The sequence below is a fragment of the Equus quagga genome, chromosome 6, assembly GCF_021613505.1.
Source record: "Equus quagga isolate Etosha38 chromosome 6, UCLA_HA_Equagga_1.0, whole genome shotgun sequence".
NCBI lineage: Eukaryota > Metazoa > Chordata > Mammalia > Perissodactyla > Equidae > Equus > Equus quagga.
The window spans coordinates 64,823,287-64,841,486 of record NC_060272.1 but is presented as its reverse complement, the minus strand read 5'-3'; the positions used below and the strand labels follow the sequence as shown (position 1 = coordinate 64,841,486).

The following is an 18,200-nucleotide window of genomic DNA, read 5'->3' as shown; positions in this document are numbered from 1 at the left end:
AAACCTTTCAGAAGGGGAATCTACACACTTCTGAAACTGGACAAACACAAGGGGGCAGGAAGAGATCAAGCTCTGACTTCAAAACCGGCTGACTGAAACGGGAGTTAACCTATTTTAGTTCGCCCTCCGGATATTTATCAATTCTCCTGGCATGCAAAGAAATGTGATGCTGACAAGTGGGTTTAGTTTGTACTTGGTCTAATTACTACGAAGAGAAAAGGAACGTCTCTAATGACAGCTACCCTAACGGCGGCGGCTCTGGGAGAGCCTCGGGCTACATTCCCTAGAACTTATTCTTTGGTGCGAGTCTCCCTATTCCGATCAGACTGCATTTCTCACGCATTCCAAATGCCCTTTTTTCCTTTTACTCTGTGAACTTTGGTTGCAAAGGAGGGGCTTGCTAAAAACTCACCAATCCAAGCGCTGTGCCCATTGTAATTTATGAGGAGCCAGCAGCAGCGTGGGAGAGGGGGAGGGAGGGAGAGGCGCAAGCTGCGCTAGCGTTGGCTTTTAATTCCAGCCGTCCTTTTTTTTTTTTGCAAATGTGTCCGTTTCTCCCCAAACTGCTCTGGGTTTCGATACAAACTCAAGTGGCATTGCGTCTAACCTTCCTTTCTGTTTAGAAGTTTCGGTGCGAAGCAGCCACCTCTGCGCGGGATTCCAGGGAATTGGGGGAATGGGAGCTAAAATGGATAATCGTGGATCGCAGGCAGCCGAAGAAGTGAATCCAGCCAAGCGCCGTGTTCCGGCTCCCCCGCTGGAGCCCCAATCCTAGCAGCCCAGTGCCGAGCGCGAGCTAAGGTGGGCAGCTCCAGGCCGCTGGTCCCCTCACTTCCAGGACAACCTGTTGCGCCTTCTATCTCCTCCCCTCCCCGCGGTTTCCCTGCCTCGGCCCCTGGAAGCTGATTGGCAGAAATCACTACCCAACCCTCGACTCGGGGCCTCCTCCCGGGACCGACGATTGGCCTCTTGGGAGGACTGGAGTAAGGGGGTGCAAGGGGAGGGATTTCCCTCAAAGCCCAGGGTCCCGGGACCTGAGAAGAAGGAGTGAAGGGACTCAGTTCTGCAAGCGGCGGAGCCCGACGGGCCGGGACGGCTTAGGCTCCTCCGCGGCAGCTCCGGCCCGGCCCGCGCGCGCAACGCGCCCATCCCCGGGCCCAGCCTCGGCTACAGCAGGACTCCGCAGGCTGCGTGCCGAGTTCCTGGCACTTTCCGGAGGAGTTTTCGCTATCTTCCCGTGGACTGTCTGCGCGATCTCAGGCTGACCTGTCTGATCCGTAACACCCGGACTATGCACGGAGCCGGGACCCCTGCGATCTCCTCCCGCGTGCGCCATGCAGCCAACCCCACCAGTTTTCAGCCGATGCCTCTGCCGCCACCCCGGCTGCTGCTGGTGCTGCTGCTTCTCCTGTCACTGGTAAGCTGCGTCCCCGCACAGCTCCCGGCCCCCGGCCTGGCGTTGCTATCCCCGGATCTCGCGGGGATTGCAGGGGTCCCCGCCGAGGAGGCCATAGTGCTGGCGAACCGTGGGCTCCGTGTACCCTTCGGCCGTGAGGTCTGGCTGGATCCGTTGCACGACCTGGTGTTGCAGGTGCAGCCGGGGGACCGCTGCACGGTGGCCGTGCTAGACAACGATGCGCTGGCCCAGCGACCCGGCCGCCTGAGTCCCAAGCGCTTCCCCTGCGACTTCGGCCCTGGAGAGGTGCGCTACTCGCACCTGGGCGCGCGCAGCCCATCGCGGGATCGCGTCCGGCTGCAGCTGCGCTATGACGCGCCGGGTGGGGCGGCAGTGCTACCCTTGGTGCTGGAGGTGGAGGTGGTTTTCACCCAGCTGGAGGTTGTGACTCGGAACTTGCCCCTGGTCGTGGAGGAGCTGCTGGGAATCAGCAATGCCCTGGACGCGCGGAGCCTGGAGTTCGCCTACCAGCCCGAGACGGAGGAGTGTCGCGTGGGCATCCTGTCCGGCTTGGGCGCGCTGCCTCGCTACGGGGAACTCCTGCACTACCCGCAGGTCCCGGGACGAGCCAGCGAGGGGGGCGCCCAGGAGCCTCTCTTGATGGACTGCAAAGCTTTCCAGGAGCTAGGCGTCCGCTACCGCCACACAGCCCCCAGCCGTTCACCCAACAGGGACTGGGTGCCCATGGTGGTGGAGCTGCGCGCTCGAGGATCTCCTCTGGGCAGCCCTGCTTTGAAACGTGAGCACTTCCAGGTGCTAGTCAGAATCAGAGGAGGAGCCGAGAACACCGCACCCAAACCCAGTTTTGTGGCCATGATGATGATGGAGGTGGACCAGTTTGTACTCACCGCCCTGACACCAGACATGCTGGCCGCTGAGGATGCTGAGTCTACTCCGGACCTGTTGATCTTCAATCTCACCTCTCCGTTCCAGCCTGGCCAGGGCTACCTAGTGAGCACTGATGATCGCAGCCTGCCCCTCTCCTCCTTCACTCAGAGGGATCTGCGCTTCCTGAAGATTGCCTACCAGCCCCCCTCTGAGGACTCTGACCAGGAGCGTCTCTTTGAACTGGAGTTGGAGGTGGTGGACCCGGAAGGAGCAGCCTCAGATCCTTTTGCCTTCATGGTAGTGGTGAAGCCCATGAACACAATGGCGCCAGTGGTCACCCGGAACACAGGTCTCATTCTTTACGAAGGCCAGTCTCGGCCCCTCACGGGCCCTGCAGGCAATGGACCACAAAACTTAGTCATCAGCGATGAGGACGACTTAGAGGCAGTGCAGCTGGAGGTGGTAGCTGGGCTCCGGCATGGTCACCTTGTCCTTCTGGGTGCCTCCAGTGGCAGCTCTGCCCCTAAGACGTTTACGGTAGCTGAGCTAGCAGCTGGCCAGGTCGTCTACCATCACGATGACAAAGATGGCTCACTGAGTGACAACCTCGTACTTCGAATGGTGGATGGAGGACGCAGGCACCAGGTGCAATTCCTGTTCCCTATCACCTTAGTGCCTGTGGATGACCAGCCACCAGTCCTCAATGCCAACACGGGGCTGACACTGGCAGAGGGTGAAACAGTGCCCATCCTGCCACTCGCTCTAAGTGCAACTGACATGGACTCAGATGACTCTCTGCTACTTTTTGTGCTAGAGTCACCCTCCTCAACCACAGGGCATCTGCTTCTCCGCCAAACCCATCCTCCCCATGAGGAGGAGGAGCTTGTCAGGGGCCGTTGGAGGAAACAGGGAGAATTCTATGAGAAAACAGTGACAGAGTGGCGGCAGCAGGACATAAGGGAGGGGAGGCTGTTCTACAGGCACTCTGGGCCCCATAGTCCTGGGCCAGTGATGGACCAGTTCACATTCCGAGTCCAGGATAACCATGACCCCCCAAATCAGTCTGGCCTACAGAGGTTTGTGATACGTATTCATCCCGTGGATCGCCTCCCTCCAGAGTTGGGCAGTGGCTGTCCCCTTCGGATGGTGGTGCAGGAATCCCAGCTCACACCGCTGAGGAAGAAGTGGCTGCGCTATACTGACCTGGACACAGATGACCGAGAACTACGTTACACTGTGACTCAGCCCCCCATGGACACAGATGAAAACCACTCACCAGCCCCATTGGGCACCTTGGTCCTGACTGATAACCCTTCAGTTGTGGTGGCCCATTTTACACAAGCCCAGATCAACCACCATAAAATTGCTTACAGACCTCCAGATCAAGAACTGGGAGTGGCAGCCCGAGTGGCCCAGTTCCAATTCCAAGTCGAGGACCGAGCTGGGAATGTGGCTCCAGGAACCTTCACCCTTTACCTTCAGCCAGTGGACAACCAACCACCTGAGATCCTCAACACCGGCTTCACTGTTCAAGAGAAGGGCTACCACATCCTGAGTGAGACTGAGTTGCGTGTGAATGATGTGGACACTGATGTAGCCCACATCTCTTTCACTCTCACACAGGTGCCCAAACATGGCCACATAAAGGTATCTGGACAAATATTGCATGTAGGTGGGATTTTCCACTTGGAGGACATAAAACAGGGTAAGATTTCTTATGCCCATAATGGGGGCGAGTCTCTGACTGACAGCTGCTCCTTGGAGGTCAGCGACAGACACCACGTGGTGCCCATCACTCTCAGAGTGAATGTTCGGCCAGTGGAGGAGGAGATGCCCATGCAGCGCCTTCCTGCTGGCACTCTGGGGTCCTATCTAGATGTTTTAGAAAATGGGGCTACTGAAATCACTGCCAGTGTTATCAAGGGCACTGATGAGGACACTGATGACTTGATGTTGACTTTCCTCTTGGAAGATCCACCCTTATATGGAGAAATCCTAGTCAACGGAGTTCCAGCAGAGCAGTTTACCCAAAGGGACATCTTGGAGGGTTCTGTCGTCTATGCCCACACTAGTGGTGAGATAGGTCTGTTGCCCAAAGAGGACTCTTTCAACCTAAGTCTGTCGGATATGTCTCAAGAATGGAGAATAGGTGGTAATACTATCCAAGGAGTTACCGTGTGGGTGACCATCCTCCCTGTCGACAACCAGGCCCCAGAAATTTCTTTAGGTGAGCGGTTTCTAGTAATGGAAGGTGACAAAAGTGTTATAACCTCAGTGCATATAAGTGCTGAAGATATTGATTCCCTAAATGATGACATCTTGTGCACTATAGTTATTCAGCCTACCTCAGGTTATGTTGAAAACATTTCACCAGCACCAGGCTCTGAAAAATCCAGAGCAGGGATTGCCGTAAGTGCCTTCACTCTGAAAGATCTCAGGCAGGGTCATATTAACTATGTCCAGAGTGTTCACAAAGGAGTGGAACCTGTGGAGGACCGGTTTATCTTTCGTTGTTCTGATGGCATTAACTTTTCAGAGAGACATTTTTTCCCGATTATAATCATTCCTACCAATGATGAACAGCCAGAGATATTTATGAGAGAATTTATGGTGATGGAAGGCATGAGTCTGGTGATTGACACGCCCATCCTCAATGCTGCTGATGCTGACATTCCCCCAGATGATTTAACTTTCACGATTACCCAGTTTCCTACTCATGGTCACATCATGAACCAGCTGATAAATGGCACAGTTTTGGTCGAAAGCTTCACCTTGGACCAGATCATAGAGAGTTCCAGCATTATTTATGAGCATGATGACTCTGAGACCCAGGAAGACAGTTTTGTGATTAAACTAACAGATGGTAAGCACTCTGTGGAAAAGATGGTCCTCATTATTGTTATCCCTGTTGATGATGAGACCCCCAGAATGACTATCAATAATGGACTAGAAATAGAAATTGGGGAAACCAAAATTATCAACAACAAAATATTAATGGCAACTGATTTAGATTCTGAAGACAAATCCCTGGTTTATATTATTCGTTATGGGCCAGGACATGGCTTATTACAGAGACAAAAACCTACAGGTGCCTTTGAAAATATCACACTGGGCATGAATTTTACCCAGGATGAAGTGGACCGAAACTTAATTCAATATGTCCATTTTGGGCAAGAGGGCATTCGGGATCTAATTAAATTTGATGTGACTGATGGAATAAATCCCCTCATAGATCGCTACTTTTATGTGTCTATTGGAAGCATTGACATTGTTTTCCCTGATGTGATAAGTAAGGGAGTGTCCTTGAAAGAAGGTGGTAAGGTCACCCTCACAACAGACCTCTTAAGCACTAGTGACTTGAACAGTCCTGATGAAAACTTAGTTTTTACCATCACCAGGGCTCCTATGAGAGGTCACTTGGAATGCACAGATCAACCTGGAGTGTCCATTGCATCATTTACTCAGCTCCAGCTGGCTGGCAACAAAATCTACTACATCCACACAGCTGATGATGAGGTGAAGATGGACAGTTTTGAGTTTCAAGTCACTGATGGACATAACCCTGTCTTCCGGACATTTCGTATTTCCATTAGTGATGTGGACAACAAAAAGCCAGTGGTCACCATCCATAACCTGGTTGTCAGCGAAGGTGAAAACAAGCTGATCACTCCTTTTGAACTCACTGTCGAAGACAGAGATACACCTGACAAACTCCTGAAATTCACCGTCACTCAGGTGCCTGTTCATGGTCAACTCTTATTCAACAACACTAGACCTGCCATGGTTTTCACCAAGCAAGACTTGAATGAAAATTTAATCAGCTACAGGCATGATGGCTCTGAGTCAAGTGAAGACAGCTTCTCCTTCACAGTGACTGATGGTTCCCATACAGAGTTCTATGTTTTTCCTGACACAGTATTTGAAACAAGAAGACCCCAAGTGATGAAGATCCAGGTCTTAGCCATTGACAATAGTGTCCCCCAGATTGCAGTGAACAAAGGGGCCTCTACACTCCGTACTCTGGCCACTGGCCACTTGGGGTTCATGATCACAAGCAAAATATTGAAAGTGGAGGACAGAGACAGCTTACGTTTTTCTCTTAGGTTTATTGTGACAGAGGCCCCTCGACATGGAGACCTCCTCAACCTGGGCAAAGGCAACCACAGTGTCACTCAGTTTACACAAGGTATGGTTCCCTTTTCTTTCTTTGTAACCAAAGGACATTCCAGTCTTATTTCCTGAGGATATAGCTGTCCCTGAAAACTTCATAATTAGAGCATCAAATTAGAGTCCAAGAGAAGAGAAGGAAGGGAAATAAAAGGAAGAGGAGACTACAGGGACTCTCTTTCCTGAGAGAGCAGCCTCCTTCTTGCCATTTGTCCCACTTGCCATATGACCTGCAGTAGAGGGAGTATCAGTGTATTTTGACTGCGGCAAGGTAAGCTACCAAAGCAGGAGCCAGGCTTTGGTGAATTCAAATTGAAACAGGCTTTCCAGCTCTGCTCCCTGTGCCACATCAGTCCTCTAAGCAGTCTGTTTTGTGGGCTGCAGGAAGCAGTTAGCACCTTAGAGAAAGATGTGCTTTCTGAGGGCTATGTATTCACTTATTATTATTATTATCACCTACCATTTAAATGGAGCCTTCAAACTTACATTACTTTGATTAATTTTTGAGAACATTGTTCTAATACTGGTATAGTTGTTAGGAACTTTGTAACTAAAATTAAAAGATGTATTTATATTTACTTTGCAGATGTTATAATTCTTTTATAATATTTTATGCCTTAGGTAAACACCTGTACAAAGACATGAGGTAAACACCTATCTATATTTATAATAATATATGGACAAGGCATGTTACTATGATACACACAAAAAGAGAGAGTACACTTAATGATGTATAAGAAGGCATGTCCATAACCAAAATAGACATCCACTTCATTATTAAGAACATGAAAGTATGTTAACAAGATTAATAGTAGAAAGAGGGAATTATTTCCTCATGTCAAACCTCCTCTCTGTACCGTTTCAAACACAAAACAACTGGTCACCTCAAGCATCCGCACTCTTGAGGCTAAAGCGTTTTTCTAACCTGAATTTTCTTTGTGTGTGGACAGTCTGAGACAGGAAGGGCAGGTGACCTCTGCAGAGTTAGCCAGCGACTGAGTGGAGAAGCCCATTCAGGGTGCCGGATTCCAAGTTAGGGCTCTGTTCTCTAGAACGTGTGACTTTCATTACAAAGGGCTTTGGGTTGCTTTCATGAAAATCTCACCATGTCAATGGAAACTAGATCTACCTGATGTGGGCTCAGTGGATGGAGGTGGAGTTTAGCCCCAAAGCATCCCAGTGGGGGTGTCCCTTTTCTGTGGCAGTGTCGTACTCTTAGATAACAAATGCTTTAATAAACAAGGAGGTTGCAAAGTGTAGTGTTAAAGTGAACTGTTTCTCTGTTTTAGATGCTGGCAAATAGCCCCACACTCCAACCTCCTGATTCTTGGCTGGAAGCCTGAATCTATCCTAGGGTCTGCAGAGACGGGAAAACATTAGAGTGCCAAGTGTCAGGCCAGACCAGCAGGAAACCTTCATGGGAAGGCTTTGTGAGGATAGAGATGCCGTGCAATCTTAGACTGGTTTATTTTCATGGAAAGTGAAGAGCATGAGAGGAATATACTAGAGGATAGAAAATGTTACTTCAAATCTCTCCTCTGACCTGAAAAAGGAATCTGATTTTGGAGATTTTTAGAAAAGGAATTTTTGGCTGAAGATAGGCAAATGATTTAATTTAAATGCTGTGGACCAAGTCCAACAGCTCAAAATATTAGACAATTATTTTTTAAATATCGAACCCTAAAATTATGCTATTTCATTACAGGCTGTTGCTCTATCTCTCACTGACTTTGACTCACCATGATTACTTTTTATTGTCATTAGTACAGACAGAGTAGTTATAAGTTTATTATAAAAAGTGAAGATACATTTTTAACATTATCTTTTTAAGAGAAATGATCACATTCCAATAAGAAACCAAACATTGACTGGGAAACCTATTGGTCTTTAGTCACACAGCACTCTGAACAAGCTGAGGCTGGAGCTGGGTTCATAACAGTTATTTATGGAGATTAAATAAGTGAGCGAAAATGGAGAAAGCTCCATCCTGGGGCTACGATGCTGCTCTCCCAAGAGGGGAAATGAAAACTGTGTCTAGAGTGAGGACTACGCTGTCTTTTTGTTTTTGTTTTATAATGAAGGGATAAGCTAAACTATGTTTTGATGGATTTTCAATGCACTGAATTGAGTCAATTTGGTGCACGTGGTCAGAGAAGGTTATTCTCAAATTGATTGACTAAATGGTCTCCAGGAGAAAAAAATGAATTAATTCCTAAAACTGATTATATTTTGTTGTTAGGAAAAGTTAACAAGGTAGAATTAGACAAAGTAGGGAAATATTTCGTTATTTCAAACTTTGCCTCTCTGCTGAGGTGCCCCTGGCCCCTCCACCCCAGGTCAAAGTCTCTTGCCTCAACTACCTGGATTTTTTTTCTCTATAATAAGTACCTGGTGATATCTTGTGGGAGATAATTTATAAATCACTTTCAGAAATTTCCCCAGAGTTTGAGCCAGGGTGTGGTCACCAGGTGTGAATTCATGAATTTAGAATTTTAAAAAACCTCATGGAATGATTGTGTAGATAAACTGAAATAAATTTGATGCAGGTTTAACAATTAAAAGAAAATCTAGTTAATTGTTAAATGTTTACTTTAAAAAATGACATTTTGGCTACCAGGCTTTTATCTTCCTAATACTTCTGTGTCTTAAGAAGTGAGTGTTTATATATATTTATAATATATTTATGTTATTTTTAGAGATTCCTGTAGAATAACAGTGGTATGATCAAAGTCTTTATTTATTTGAGATTTTTAAAAAGTCTCTCTTTCAAACCATTGATTATTAACAGAGTTCTAAAGAGAATGAAAAGGTTTTAGTTTGTTCCAGGTAATCAATATTGCATGCCCCAACTTAGAGGGAAAATCTGACATGTGAGCATCATATAATTACATTTATATACTCTTTGCTTTAAAAAAAGTTCTTAAAAATCAGTTTTGAAGTTGTAGTTTATTTCAATGAGACCAAACATGTTTATACTAAACAGTTTTTTCTTAGCTCATAACAGAGCCTTTAGATTTTCTTATAAAACTAAAGAAGGAATGGAAACGTTGAAAAAGTGTCTTCCCCATGTGACCAGAGGACATTGTCCTTATGCCCAGGATGTGTAGTCAGAACAGAGTTCACTTCATTCCTTAGTGACAAATTAAAGGTTGTAAAAGTTAAGAGTTGTAAGAGTAAACAGGTGAAGAGCTGTGCAGGGCGCTTCGCTCCTTAGCCCTGCAGAAATATCAGACCTGCGAAGGTGGGCGTGCACGTGTGGGCCACCAGACCTGTGGGCTCTTTCATTATAAATTAAGAAACACTGGAGCCTTTACTGAATATTAGACCCTGAGCAAAGGACTATGGGAAGTTAAGATTTTAAAAAATCCCTGAAATGTTCAGTCTTCTAGAAAAGGTAGCAATGCAGAAAGATAAAAATGACACTAGGTGGTAATTGGGGAAATTAAAGTTAGAAATGAAATGCTGAGGGAGATCAAAACATCTGGAACTTGCTTCACCTCCAAGTACCTCTATTAGCAAGAAGTACCATTAACTATTAAATCAGATTTCCCCCTCTTCAGATGTCTGATTTTAAGCAACTCACCTTTCAAAACTGTATGAGCCAAGGTAGAGTGTACGTTTCACACCTGTAAAGTGGAGCTCTAGAAATTTATGGAATAATTTGTTGATTCTCATACCTTGTATCACTTAAGACTATTCTTTCAAATCATTTCCTTATATATAATACCTTTAAAATCCATGGCATGAACTTAATTGAGCTCTTAGAAGATGAAAAAACCATAGAGCACACAGAAGACAAACAGACATTACGTACCATTGTTGAAGCAATTTTTATCTACAATTTTAATTTTACATAGCCATGGAAATAACTGCTTGCTAATGGGCCCAGATCAAGTAACGATCTATTGTGAATATCACAGAACGGAATCTTTCTTTTATTATGTTGTCTGTGTGGCATCATTAAGGAATAGAACTGGTAAAATGGATGAATAAATTTTTAAAATTGTATACTAGTCAATACTGAAAACAAACTATGCCAGTGAATTTGATCTAGAGTAGGAAGCAATGGAAAGAACGTTTCTGAAGCAGAATAACGTTTACTATGAGTAAGGTTTCAGCTGTTATTAGCTGTTTTCTGTTCTAAGTTCTCTCTGACATTGGGTCCTGACAGTTATTTCAACCTGTGGGATTTTTAAAAAAATGCCTCCTTGATTTTTTCTTTCGAAATTTGCAGAGCTTAAAATCAGCCCGCTATACCACAAGGGGTAAGAAAAGTCAGCTTGAGGGAGGGCAGAGGAAGCTCTTTCCTCTTAGGGCCAGTCCTACGGGGCGGCCAAGGGTGTGGTTTCAATAGTGCCAGGAAATCTGCCATGCCTCAAAATATCTCCCTTTCCACCTGTCATGGAGTCTGACATTCCTGATTTAGACAGTCACTTCTTTGGTGCATGAACATGCAGATACCATTGGGAGGGGCAACACCTTGCTATTATTATAACCTAATTCTTGCACTCTATTTATCTGCATAAGGGATCAGATTTCCACGGGACAGCTGAAATCAAGGGGCTTGAGGACATGAGAAATAAGATAGCACAGTTTCTCTTAGGAGAAGAAGGAAACCTAAACGTGGTTACAGAAAAGTAACAGCCAATAGGATTTACCATAAGAAATGAGTCACGAATTTTGCCCTAGGAATTAATCACCTTGTTCTTTGGTTCTTTTCTAGCTGACATTGATGACATGAAAATATGCTATGTTTTAAGAGAAGGGGCTAATGCCACAAGTGATATGTTCCATTTTACAGTTGAAGATGGTGGTAAGTATTCCACTCTCCTGCTAGTATAAACAAGGAGGGTGACTTTTATTGGTTGCTCTTTGACAACTTCATTACCAGGAATCTGTATCGAGTCATTTTATGCTCACCTTAATTTATACTGAATACATTTGATATTTGCTATAGAAAAGCTTACATTTTCAATACTAATACTGACACAATACTACTCTGCAATAATTGTACATAAATATTCTAGTTATATTAGTTATTTCTTATGATTTGTAAATCACTAAAGAGAAAGATCTATATAAATAGGATTCCCATGTCCAGTTGTTCAGATTATGCTCTGCATGAGGCTGCCACTTAAGGTGACAAGGGGATGATGGAATTCAGCCCAGATCCGCTTGGAAGCCATGTGTCTACTTGGGTGTGTCTGCTCATGTACAAATTAGTACAAGGTGCCCTTTCCTAATTTGCACATGGGTGCAGTGTGGACTAATGCTAGTGGATAGATAATGTGTTACTTTCACCCAGGAATTAGTGCTAAATAAATGTATGTTTTATCTCACCAATCTCCTTATGTCTAATGATTTTCTTAGTTTGGGGGATTTTGTGACTTAGTCTAGCTAAAATGTTCCTTGGTGAAGTCTGAGGAATACAGCAGAGAATAGGGTATGCCTTGTGATCTCTTTCCTGAGCAGTATTATTGTCACTGTTCCCTGATAGCCTTGACTGCCGCTCAGTCTTTTCAACTCTCTTCCTGACCCTGTAGGCCAGGAGAAAGCTGCCCTCCCAGATTGGTCATAAAGATGTTTTTGTTCTCGCATGATCTCAGGAGAAGTAAAAGAACCTCAGGACGTGTGTGTGTTGTGTGAACAGGACACAGGAAGTGGGGGAACATGTGTGAGTGAGAACAGAGTGGGAGAAAAGAAGTGATTCGGATTCAGTCATCTGCTTCCTTATGATGCTGTTTACAACAACACACTATTATGTCATCTATCTCAAAGCCATTACATGTGTACCCTTCATATTTTTTGAAGCATTAGCATTTGTTTAAAATAGCCAAACAATATTGGACATTATTATGTCCAATAATGGCAGCTCTGAAAAATGAAATCTACTGGGTATATGCCAGAGAGACAAAAAAGTATGTTAACTTGGATTGACCTATTTAATTTCTACTGTAAGTTAGATGTTTAATAATTTTAATGCATTTATTTTTATAGCAACCAAATCATAGTTTAGTGTTCTACATATTGATAAAAGGAATCTTAGTATGAAATGAAGTTCTAAGAAGGAACACAGCTTATAAAAAAAATAATCTGCTTGCTGAATCCTGCTGCTCAAATGGGAAATTCTACTGTCAGTAAACTTCAGAGTAAGACTCTGAAATAATTCAAATCTGTGTAGTATATCAAAATTTAAGGACTAAATTATTGGTTCAAGGCACCATGTTTATCTCTCGTTTAACTGAATAAATCTCAATAGCAAATGTATGATACTTTAAAATTACGAAAAAGTTTGAAGTCTAATGGCTACAATTGTAAGACATTGTATCCTGTATTTTTTTAATATTATGGGTTTTTCCCCCTCATTATGCATATCTATCTATCTATCTATCTATAATGAAATGGTAGCATTTACTTTAAAACTTTGGTCTGTATTCAAACTTCAGAAAACATCGTGGAGTATCATATTTCAAAATATTAAGTGAGGAATGACTAGCTGAAGAGACTGGGTTTATTTTTGGATTTGCTGAAAATGTGGCTGAGCCACTAAAGCGTGTGTTTATGGAAATAGGAACCAAATCACTTCAGGAACTTTTTCAGAAGTAGAGTCTCATGTGAGAGAAAAAAATCCAGAGATACTGTTCTTTATCCTCCTCCTCCCCACTGTTGGGGTATTTCTTATGGGGTTCATTCTGGCAAGCTATCTGTGAAACAGAATTGATCTTAATTCCCCTGATGTAAGAAAACTCCCTTTTAACAGAATAAACACAGAGACCTGCAAAATTAAAAAATAAAAAACTGCATATATGTTTCAAAATTGTTTTAATCTGATAGTTACTTTTAGGATTTTTGCATTGTCTTGAAAAATATTCTAATGGTTGAATGAGAAGTGCCATACTATTTAAACTTACAGAGTATTTAGAATGAAATTCTCCTCTCAGGGAAGTGTGGGGTATTTTGCCAAACAGAAGTAAAAAATATTTGCAGTATTTGTGGTAAAACAAAAAATAAAGATATCCTTCCTTTGTATAAAAACAATATTATCCTAAGAATTTTGAATTTTTTCTGACCGAACTATATACCTCTTCCAGTAATACAGTCAATAATTTTGATCAAAATATACTCTAGAAAAGATCTCTTTTTGTAGGCTGTAATATGAACATTTATTTTCAAAATTTCAGATTTAACAATGTAAATTTCATATAATAGAGGACATGATTATCAAGACATTTATATTGTTTGACACTTCTCAAAGATATTTGTGTCTCAGGAATTATGGCAGGTACTTGAATCCTATGAACAAGCATTATTCTTGTTTTTCATTTGGATGGCTCTAGGTCTCAGAGAAGCCAGATAACTTCCCCAAAGCATCCATCCATCCAGGAAGTAACAGAACTCTCTCAAGTGTACCTACTCTTCCTATTTAGGTGATGACAGACTTTTTGGACCAGTAGGTAGTCTACTGAATTCAGCTATAGTGATTTATTATCATTTACTTCATACAATGATAGTATGCATATCCATAAACCATCCCCATGAAATATGTGAACTGCTTCTCGTATTTCACATCTGGGAAGCAAGTCAAAGAACCATGGCATAAAATTAAGAACTCTCTACTCGCAATTCTCTATCCAATCCACTAAATTCACCTTCTTCAAGTCAACAAGATTGATTTGTAGGACAGTGACTATCTAAAGAAATTCCCAGGGCAAACATAATCCTTGAATAACCCAAAAACTAAAATATAACTTTTGGTTTCATGAGTCAAAAGTAGGAGAAGAGATTGAGGAAAACGGAAAGCTAAAATCTCTTGTTTCAGATTTAACTATATTGTTATAAGACCCTGACTACCCACTGTGATGTGCTAATGGATTAGGACCACCCACCAAAAACTGGGGTGGTGCTTAGGACAGAGTTACTGCTTTTTGGATTTTAGAGAGCTTTGAGACAATTACCAAATGGCAAGAGTAAAGATTACAGTATTTGAAGAATAGATTGTGTCAGAATTTTCACCTCAGGGAGTTCCACCGTGTTTGGACTTAAATCTTGGTTGATCTAGCACATGCATACACACACACACATACACACAGAGGCACACACAGATCCTTATATCTTAGGGGTTCTTTCAATTATATCTTAAACCTTATATATGGTTTGTTGTTATTTATGTGTTTGCCTTCATAGCATTCCTGTGAGCTTTGTAAAGAAAAAAAAAAAAAAAAACCCACTTATTATTCCTATTTGGCAGATGAGGAAACTGAGTCACAGAAATAAGTAACTGACCTCCCTCAATTGCATACCCATGAAGTTAGAGGCCTATCTGAGTCCTAGCTTCTTTCTCCAAACAGTAGCTTCTTCACTTATTCAGGAAAGGCATACGAGGGGGGGAATCTCAAACTTTTCTGGCTTCTCCAGACCAAGTTTTTAGGAATGTTTAGTAGATGAGAGTGAAATGAGAGTAGGATCTACTGATAAACAAAAATTCTGTGTCTTCTGGAGTGTGAACTTTTACTTTACACTACTTTAAAGGTCATTATGTCCTAAAATTTATAATATTCTTTTTTGGTATCATACTGAAATTCTTTTTTTGAAAACTACATATGGAAAAATATTTATTTTTCTAAAGTTTAAATAAACACAAATCAAATCAAACTTCAGGTATCATTATATACTTATTTTAGCAATTACAAAGAAACTTTAAAAATCACTTAGAGGCCGACCCAGTGGTGCAGTGGTTAAGTTCACACATTCAGCTTCAGCAGCCTGGGGTTCGGCGGTTCAGATCCCAGGTGCAGACATGGCACTGCTTGGCAAGCCATGCTGTGGTAGGCGTCCCACATAGAAAGCAGAGGAAGATGGGCACGGATGTTAGCTCAGGGCCAGTCTTCCTCAGCAAAAAGAGGAGGATTGACAGCAGTTAGCTCAGGGCTAATCTTCCTCAAAAAAAAAAAAAAGAAAGAAAGAAAGAAAGAAAAAGTCACTTAATACGGGGATTATGATGAAACAGGTGCCACCATGTAAAAAAATAGTAATCTGGAAATTACTCTAAAAATCCAATAAAATTAGAAAAAGCTTTTTAGTAATGGCAACAGCATAAAGAAATATTATGAAACCCTTAAAATTTATGAAGTCTATCATAGTGTGATTCTTAAAATGATCATTTAGTTATGAAATATGTTTATTGGAATATTAGTGAAGAAGACGAACATGTTATATCAAAATAGGCCATCTATCCAGGTGTTCTAGGACCAATGGAGACTTGTGAATTCATAGTGACAATCTATGAGGTCAAACCCTGAAGTTAGGAACTGTGCTTCAGTTATCTATGGCTTCGTCCAGGGAGCTTGTGTATTTGTGAGTATGTGTAGCAGTCACCTATAGACTTAGCTAAATCATCTTCCATTTCTTTTTGTTTCCCCCTTTATGTCTTCATGAGGGTAACTCATATAATAATACAGAGCTGGAAAATACATCTTCCTTTGATAATTGTCTCTTTGAATTCTAATTCCAGATCTACTACTCCAGAATTTTGTGGGAAGGAAAGGCCATGTATTCTTTTATCCTCTTCATAATAGAACATCTTTTTATCTAATTTCTTCTCAGCATGCAACTCTGTAATTTTCCGGTAGAGTATTCTAGCATGAAAGTGCTGTTGTCCGTTTTTAGTTTTCTCTCCAAGAACTCCTCTGGCTCTTTATTGTGATGTGAAAGCCAGTTTCAGAACTATTCCAGCTATGCCCCACCCTCAACCTTAATCACTGTTAATCACTCTTTAGCGCCCGGCTCAAATGTCATTTCCTCTCCAAAGTTGCTCCCTGCATCAGGATGACAAAGTTAGCCACACCCTCCTTTGTGCGTCTATTCCTGCCCTTTTTTACAGCAAGAATGTTGTATTCTGATTATTTGCTCCTGTGAAGACCTCCATTAGTAGAGAAGGAAATCCTTCACCTCAAAAAAGTGTCATTAATCTTTGTGCCACCGTGCCTACCCAGGTTTGAACACATGGCAAATATTTAATTAATATTAAAATGAATGGATACGTGGGAAAAAGAAGTTCCCTTTTTATATAAGGACCAGTTAAATAGTATTCTAAGAAAAGCTCCTATAAACAATCCCCAGTGGACCCTTTGCATTCCTGCAGAACATCCCCTTATCCTAGCATTAATTTAAATCCCCGTGGCACCAAGAAAGATTGTTAGTAAAGCTTTCACATTTTTAAACATGTGAAACCAACTGCTGTGAAAATTCTTTTGAAATCTTCAGTGAAACATACTTAGGATGGAAGAGATTCACATTAACTACCAGTTTGGAGCTCACGTTATTCTTAATTCTTTTCAGAAAAAAAATGGACAGGATCTTATATAAATAATTATACAATTTTAAAACATAAAGGGAAATAAAAATTTTCTATAAATCACTGAAATTTTAAAGTCAGTACCACTACCTTAAGTATTTTTAGTTACCCTAAGTTTTTGTCTCGTGTGATATAGGAGAACATTATAGCAGGTAGAGAAATTATATGCGTTAGCATAAAGTTTCCTCAGGCCTCATTAAAAAGTTGTGGTGTAAAATTTTCTTAGTTTTCTTGTTTGTTTGTTTAAGTCTCAAGGCCTCGGCATCAGATCCAAGATATTTCTTGACGGGCATAAGAATTAGGATATGTGGCCATCTAGTTGGATATAATGAATAGGAGGAGCCTGACTTTTTCTCTGTTTTGAAAATTCCTTGGCGGCTTCCTCATTTGACCTCTTATATGACATGGGTGCCCAGTCTAAGAGACTTCCATCTCCTAGTTTTGGCACTGAAACTGGGGCATCAGACATCATATTTGTGTTGGCCAATCTAACATATTTGGTCCATAGCCAGACATTTGTTGCCTCTGTCTTTGATTATGCATTTTGGTGCCCAATTTTCCATCCACCAAGATCCTTAATTCATATGCTATTGAAAGATATAAATAGCATCTTGACATAGTAGAAGAAGTTGCAAAGTCATTTCTGTGTATGAAATGTCAGTTAAGGTTGAGGCTTTTGGATTTTTAGTCCGTATTTGACAGTTGAATGCTCAGACACAAGGAGATGGGAAACACTTCATTCTAGTTAGAAGGAACACAGGTTTTTTCTTGAAGGTAACTAGTAACTTCAGAGTTTAAGGCAAAGTCATTACGATAATTAGCTTGAATTTAAAGCAAGGGCTGGAAAAATAAAAAGTGCAGTAAGTCGGAGAATGAGAGCTGAGTACAAGTATTAAGGCTATACAGACATACTCAGCGTAGAGAAAAAAAGCAAGCATTCTGGGCAATAAAATTAATTGCTAGTGACATGAGAACTAGAGGAAAGATACCAGTGCCTTAGGGAGTTATAATAAGACGATGAGGTAATGTCAGGCACTGATACAAATATTTAATCTGTAAAAGAGCACAAGATCTACTAGAATATAGATGCTGGGAAGGGCTGTTGGCTACTGTAGCTAAACGTTTGTAAGCCTTTCTGTTTTCATTGAGCACTGCAGAACAGTTCAACTCTCCAGGTCATTCTGTGCCAGATCCCTGCCTTTAAAAGTGTGACTCCCAGAATTATATATCACATGGATATACTACTTTTATTGGCTTTAGTTTAGAGGAAACTTCTTAAATAGTTAAATCTTTCAGTGAATATGAATCCTTGTTATACACATTTCTAGAGGTTTAGCATGAGTCTATATTTACTCTCAAAACAAATGATAATTACCTTGTAAAAACTAAGCAAAT

The 18,200-nt window shown here is 42.2% G+C and overlaps 1 protein-coding gene and 1 pseudogene across 1 annotated transcript in view; one reads left to right on the top strand and one right to left on the bottom strand.

Annotated features, from left to right (window-relative positions):
* LOC124240737 (thioredoxin-dependent peroxide reductase, mitochondrial-like) overlaps positions 1 to 1,149 on the bottom strand; it is an 80,925-nt pseudogene extending 79,776 nt beyond the window's left edge.
* The window catches only part of FREM2 (FRAS1 related extracellular matrix 2), a 165,866-nt gene continuing 148,728 nt past the window's right edge, over positions 1,063 to 18,200 (top strand). The window contains exons 1-2 of the mRNA XM_046664858.1: positions 1,063 to 6,470; positions 11,175 to 11,264. Of these exons, the coding sequence (XP_046520814.1) occupies positions 1,292 to 6,470; positions 11,175 to 11,264 (5,269 nt within the window). The 5' untranslated portion in view covers positions 1,063 to 1,291. The remainder of the gene's footprint in view (positions 6,471 to 11,174; positions 11,265 to 18,200) is intronic.